The sequence below is a fragment of the Lathyrus oleraceus genome, chromosome 3 (genome assembly GCF_024323335.1).
Source record: "Lathyrus oleraceus cultivar Zhongwan6 chromosome 3, CAAS_Psat_ZW6_1.0, whole genome shotgun sequence".
Taxonomy (NCBI): Eukaryota; Viridiplantae; Streptophyta; class Magnoliopsida; order Fabales; family Fabaceae; genus Lathyrus; species Lathyrus oleraceus.
Genome location: NC_066581.1, coordinates 106,117,452 through 106,124,994, shown reverse-complemented (window position 1 = coordinate 106,124,994; position 7,543 = coordinate 106,117,452). Strand labels below are relative to the sequence as shown.

The following is a 7,543-nucleotide window of genomic DNA, read 5'->3' as shown; positions in this document are numbered from 1 at the left end:
AGTCAATTTTTAAGATATGACTATTTTTCCTTTAGGACCTAAAGCTTGATTTTCAATGCATGATCCCTTAGTTTAGGGTCTTAATTAGAATTTGTCTGATTTTATTTAGTTGATAAATTCAATAGTATTTATTATTGTATATAATTCAACTATTATTTTTCCCACCGATTAACATTGACCAAATGACACTTTGATCAACCAAATCCTTTGTAATCGTGTTGTAAGTCCCAAGCCTATTTCAAGTGATCGAAAGACCATTTATCACTTGATATGGAAAGTTCATTATGCTCAAGCTATTGGGGATATGTTGAATCTCATGAGCTCAAGACCTCAAGGTTCAAATACAAGATCAAGACTTCAAGTCAACATCAGTCAAGCATAGCTAGCAAAGTGAACTACATTCTCAAACACAACAAAGGTGTCAACACTTGACAAGTACGATTCAAATTTCAAGCTATAAGCCTTAAGTAATGAGGAATGATGAGACAAAAATTCTCCTATCCTTGTCTAGAATTATTAGAACAAAATTTTGATTATTCAATTTATCTCTAAGTTTTGATGATAACAAAGGGTGAAACATTTTGGTACTCTAACAAAATTCTCTAAGTGTGCAGGACTCTAACGAAAAAATGTATCTGATGAAACAACATATGACGTCACAAAAGTCCAGAACAAATGACTTAGAGTTAAAGGCATTCGCTCTAACTCTGAACACAACGATGTCCACAGCACATGCCATCTGAAGACTCTGGAACTCTGTATCTGAAGGATCTCACACATGAAAACTCTGTTGATCCTTACATCAAAAGGATGTCTAGTCAGAGAAAAGTCAAGAACTTCTGAAGAAGACACTACAATCAACTATCTGAAGAATACAAGATCTAAGAAAAAGTATATGGATTCTATGCACTTTGAATCATGCCCAACAGAACATAATCAAGAACTTAACAGCGAAATATTCCAAATATGGTATGAATCTCAATATGGATAAACATTGAATACTCTCCTAAACTGCCATAGAAAGGACAACCAAATTAATGGCATTAAGTTCCATTATTGACAAGATATCAGCATCAATGCCACATTCAACGGTATCATCTCCAAGCACTGTAAAAAGGTCCAACACTCATCATACCAATACACGAAGCTATCCTACAAGAATTTTGTACATCAAAAATTTAATTATTCACTAATTCTTGTTTTAAGTTATTACACGAGTTGTTGCTCTTAGTGTTACCTTATATTGTTCTTAGTGTGTTCATATTGCTTATCTAAAAGCATTAAACACCTTATTATATTTCTAAAATAGTTGTTGTAAAGTTCCTCAAGTGACTTGTGAAGTCTGTAGACTTGAGAGGACTAAGAGATCATTGTACTCTTAGACATTGTTATAATCTTTCTAGATTATTGGATTAAATCCTTATTGAAGGAGAAATCACCTTAGTAGGGTGGATTGAAGTATCTTTGAATTTCAAGCGAACCAGAATAACTTCTGTGTTGTTTGTCCTCAATTTGTTTGTGTGTATGTAGAAACTCCAAAAGTTTTTATTGTCTGTGAAAACAATTCAAACCCCCTTTCTTGTTTTTCTTTACCTTCAATTGGTATCAAAGCTTCGGCCTTGTTATTGATTTTCAAATCAAACACTTAACAGTTTAGAGAGATCCAGCATGAGAAAAACATAATGACTACCACCAATGAAAGAGATAGCTACAACGTTAAACCTCCAGTCTTCGATGGAGAGAAATTTGATTATTGGAAGGACAGAATTGAAAGCTTTTTCCTAGGTTATGACGCTGACTTACGGAACATTGTTACAAATGGTTATGAACCACCTGTATCTGCTTCCGGGGTTGTCATTACTAGAAACAAAATGAGTGATGATCAGAAGTGTGACTTCAAAAACCATCATAAACCCAGAACGATTCTGTTGAACGCCATATCCTATAATGAATATGAAAAGATCACCAATAGGGAAACAACTAAAGAAATATTTGATTCCCTAAAGATGACTCACGAAGGCAACAATCAAGTTAAAGAGACTAAGGCTCTGGCCCTAATACAAAAATATGAAGCAATCAGAATGGAGGATGATTAAGCTGTAAAGGTAATGTTTTCTAGATTTCAAACTTTAATTGCAGGACTCAAGGTTCTGGATAAATGATACACAACTGCAGATCATATCAAAAAGATTATCAGAAGTCTACCAAAGAAATGGAGGCCTATGGTCACTGCCTTAAAGTTATCAAAGGATCTGAACAACATAAGCCTGGAAGAACTCATCGGCTCCCTCAAGAGTCATGATATAGAGCTAGAGGAAGACAAACCTCAAAATAAAAGCAAATAAGTGGCTCTGAAGTCCAGATCAGAAAGACGAAAGCCAGAAAGGAACAAAGCCTTTCAATATGAAGAAGAAGAAGACGATGATTCTGAAAAGGACGATTTTGATGATGAAAAAGAGTTATCTCTCTTATCAAGAAGAGTCAAACAACTCTGGAGAAAAAGGAATAACAACTCCATAAGGCCTAGGCAGAAGGGAGATCGTTCATAATCAACCTCCAGAAGTAGACCAAGCAAAGAGGTAAGTTGTTATGAATGTAAAGAACCAGGACATTATAGAAATTAATATCCAAAGCTCAAGAAAGATAGTTCTAGAAAAGAAGGATTCAAGAAAAACTCCTTCAAAACTAAGAAGGGAGTCATGGCTACCTGTGATGACTCTGAATCTGACGCCTCGAAATTAGACTCTGAAGAGGAAAAGGAAAATGTTGCATTCATGGCTACCATATCTGGAAATTCATCCAAAAGAGAATCTGACTCTGAAGAGGTATTTTCTAATCTCTCTCGCTCTAATCTAGAAGCCTATTTATCATAATCTCTAAGCTCCTATCAGAAGCTTCGATAGAAATTCAAGATCCTAAAAAGGGTCCATGAAGAAACTGTTGAAGAATGTGATAAGCTTGAGATAGAAGTTTCTGAACTTAAAGGAAACATTTTTGTCCTGGAAAAAGAAAATGAATTTTCAACCAAGAAATGTTTAAACCTTGAAGAAACTCTTTCCAAAGCTCCACCAACTTCTGACACCATCATATATAGATATGAAAAGGCGTTTCAAAAATTTCTGAAAAATGGGCTTGAAAGAAGCAAAATGGCTTCTGTGATTTATGGTGTTAGTCACAATAATAAAAGAGGAATTGGATATGACTCTGATGAAACACCATATCATTACACACATGCACAAACACAGTTTTAATAATGCCCAAAAATTCAAAGTTTCCAGAAACTATAGGAGAACTAATAATAAAGGACCCAAAAGATTCTAGGTACCAAAAGATAAAATAGTATATGTTGCAGATATCATGTGCAACAGAGTTAAAACACCAATCATGGTACTTGGACTCTGGATGCTCACGACACATGACAGGAAGAAAGCATATGTTCCAAATCCTGAAACTTAAAGACGCTGACTTCGTAGGCTTTGGAGGAAATTAGAAAGGAAGAATTAGAGGATCTGGAACAGTTGGTAATGGATCTCTTCCATCTATTTCCGATGTTCTTTATGTAGAAGGATTAATGCATAACTTGTTATCCATAATTCAATTAAGTGATAATGGTTATGATATAATCTTTAATCAAAAAACGTGCAAAGCTATAAACCAGAAAAATGGCATAATTCTTTTCACTGGTAAGAGGAAGAACTGTAGGAGAAGAGCGATCCAAAACGCAGCGGAATTTCTCCTTTAGTGATCCTTACGAATGGGCATGATCAGTGATAAAATCGTTACCTCTTGTGGCGATTGAAACCTTTGATGTAGATCTACGGAGCGATCACGAACATTGAATGGTGACAACGCCTCTACTCAGTCCACACGAACGGATTCCTTCAATCTCAGTGCTAGTTTCTACGAATGAAGGCTTTGAGTGAGAGAGAGAGAGAAACGAAATTACAACTGCACAAATGCTTCTATACAAGGGTTTTATTTATAGAACCACTTGTGTGGACTGCAACCTAAAAAGCCCACTTAAGTGTATGTGGCCCATATCTTATGATATGCCAAAATCACTTAAGCGCGTGGTACCTTACCATATTTTGTATTCTACAATTCACTTAAGTGCACCGTACCTTACGGTGTTACTTAGTTACTTTATCTCTCATCAATCCGTCCTTTAGTGTGTGACCCTGTAGGTTTTCGCGACATTGGCAATTATATTAAATCACGTATTTAACATAATAAACAATGAGCGGTATCTAGCAACACATCACTGCTACCCAAGACACGAACATGCCATGTGATTTGACAAATCCTTTTGTGATAATACTTATGTGTATAATTACCCTTTTGCCCTTATGTATATATTGAACACAAGGCATAGATCATGTCATCCTTGTCTAGTTCAATATTGGGCCCGTAGAAATTTATCCTGTTACGCAGGATGGGCAAATTCCATCTAGGTCACTCATGTCCCTTAACATGCTCCGTGAAGTACCCATCAACTGTCTTTATGGTCATCCAATTACGGATAATGTTTGATCAACAATAAGGCACTCGACTCTACATCTATGGTACATAGTGGTTTCAGGTCAAAGGGTGGTATACACCATTATCACCATGAGAATAACTTATGACACTTAGCATAACATTCTATATAGTATTCTCATAGCGAGTCAATCCAATATGAATATTACTCTTAATATTCATACCTATGTTTAAGACTTGATAACTCCTTATCCATGATCCACGAAGGAAAAAGTGGCACACTTTTCAATTTTTTTGTATCGGCCAGTACCCCAAGGTAAAAAGTAGGGGAATTTTCATAATGCCTTTCGTTACTTCGGACTTCCAGTCGAGGCAAAAGTCCTTTCTCATCTGAGATCAAAGCTCTTTTTTAGAGTAGGGTATAATAAAAAATATTAAACTTGTGCATACATATTAACATTTTTGTTTTTAAATCATAATTTAAAATATTAAATTATATAAAGAATCTAATATTTTTGTATGCTACATCTATGAATGTACTATCTAAAACAATACAAATTTTATGAAGACTATTTTATTAACAGATTCTTTTATTTGGTGAAGTTAAAGTGAGTCTAAACTTTTTGAAATGGACTGAATATAAAGGGAGAAGTTCATATGAATATCACCGAATAAAAAATTAGTATTAGAGAATGTTAAAAAGAGAGTGTTATAATATTATTTTTAAAAAATCTAAAAATATTTACTACCTTTTCAAATAATCGTTATATAAGATTAAAAATATATACTAAAATTTTGCCACATTTTTTACCAAAATATAATTGGGTAAGAAAGCATATATGATAATATTTGAGAGTCTATCTCAACAAATAAAGTCAATAAATTTAGGCTTAATATCTTTTGTGGTGTCTTGGATTCGAACACGAGGTCTCTATATTTGTGTGCGAGTTTACTTTTGTGCCTGTTGTTTCGTCGCCAAACCAAAAAATAATAATATTTTTGTACATTATTTCATTATTATATATTTGTATGTTCATTTTTCTCATAAAATAAAAATTAAATATGTTGATTTGAGAGTAGTCTTAGTAGTATTAATTGCACTTAATATTGAAAAATAAAAACTAATTTTTTGTATTGAACTAAAATTTAAATAAATTTGATATTTCGAGGAAAAATATTTTTAAATATGTCATTATTTTAATATAAAAGGAAAAAGATTTATTTAATTATTTATTTATTTTTTAAAAGGAAAAGCATGACCTTCTTCTATAAATATGATCCTGTCACTTCCAAAATTTCCATCAACAAATCATTTTGATAATAAAAAGGTAGGATTGAGGAATCATGGTTTGCCAAAAAAAATGGCTAGAATATCTGGCCGAAAGAAACATCACATTTCTTAAGAGAAAGAATGATCTTTTTCAGAAAGCGTGTGAGTTATCAGTTCTTTGTGGTGCTAAAGTGTGTGTGTTTGGATTTACCCCTACTGGTAACCCATTTGCTTTTGGTTCTCCATCTTTCCATGCTGTAATTGATGAGTACCTTGACGAAGGTCAAGATCTGGAAGGCGAATTATCAAGCCAAAATGTAGAACCTTCTGAAAATGGGGAAATCAAAAAGCTCTACACACAACTGAGGTGTGTAACCAAAGAGATGAAGGTTGAGAAAAAGAAGATGGAAAAAATTGACAAAGGTAATGTTTCCATTATCCCTGATGATCTTGGTTTTGAGGAACTTCTTAAAGTGAAGGCTTCGTTGAAAAAGCTTCAGGATGAAATTAAGGTGGCATCATCTTTGCTCCTCCTTGCAAAGAAACCTTAATGAATTTGAGTACCCTTGTAATCCTATTTTAATATGTAGTTTGTTTCATTGTCTTGAAATAAAAATGGCAGTATATGAGCCTCAATGGTATGGAAGGCAAATAAGGAGAAAATCCAATGTTATAAAAAATAATTACAGAGAATTTTGTGAATTTTCTGTGTTATTCAATTTTATAAATTTGTCATTAATAATTTAATTTAAATTTTATTTGTGTCTAAAATTCAAGAATTTGATGTCATAAATCAAATTTTAATAATTTGTTTTTCTTTTGATATTTACTTCACCCCAGCATTAATACGAGTAAATAGTAAGAGGTTATGTTTCATATTTAGACCAAATTCATTTGACTACTTTTTTTTAATGTAAGACCAAAGAGTGCATTATTTTAAAATGTTGTATTAAAAATTTGAAAACTACCGATAGGTAATGGATTTGATTGGAATACCACCTCTTGTATCACCTCTAGTTTCAATTTTTTTTCTATGCATGTATCTTACCTTTTTTTTATCTTTGTTTTTTCAAATTTTATGAAATAAATTGACTTTATATATTATATTTTGTGCAATTAATCTAGATTGTAAGTACCCAAGAGGTGAATAATACTATGATGTATGATTATATAATATTCAACCATGCTTAATTTTAAAAAACAATTTTTTTTTAATTTTTTAAATAAAAGAAAATAATTGAATAAAAAGGAAAAACAAAAAGGATGGAGGAACATAAAATCTAACTCATCAAACATCTAGTAAAAATGATAATTCGACATATCCAACCTATGCCTCAAAAACCAATACATAACACATATAGGAAAAGAATCCTACCAAGTGTCAAAATTGTCGCAACCTGCGAAAAAACAACCGGCGAAAAAGAAAAGACAGAAGAGTCGCCACCGTGCGTTTTTTATCCCAAAGGAGGGAAAGGAAACGCTCGAAGTAAACCTGGAAAAAGGAAAGGAAAAAGACAAGGTCTCGCAATCAAATCTTGGGTTCGGGAGTCGATTATGCGAAGGGAAGGTGTTAGCACCCCTACGCATCCGTAGTACTCTACGGGATCCACTCTTGTTGTTCTTGTCTAAAGGGTGTGGGTTTATCTAATGTACTATTTACTAAAAGAGGGGTCACAAGAAAATGACTCGCACGGATGTCGCGTCCACTGCATACGTATCTCATATGAATATGAGAATTAGAGTCTTCGTAGCTCGGCTACCTATGGGTTAAAGATAAGTGTGCTCGGTAAGACGTCG

The 7,543-nt window shown here is 33.4% G+C and overlaps 1 protein-coding gene across 1 annotated transcript; it reads left to right on the top strand.

Moving 5' to 3' along the window:
* The first annotated feature begins 1,682 nt into the window (after nucleotides 1-1,682).
* LOC127129924 (agamous-like MADS-box protein AGL29) lies at nucleotides 1,683-6,297 on the top strand. Its single transcript, XM_051059027.1, has 2 exons — nucleotides 1,683-1,850; nucleotides 5,902-6,297. Exons 1-2 carry the CDS (start codon nucleotides 1,683-1,685, stop codon nucleotides 6,295-6,297), a joined length of 564 nt encoding a protein of 187 aa, XP_050914984.1.
* Nucleotides 6,298-7,543: the final 1,246 nt, after the last annotated feature.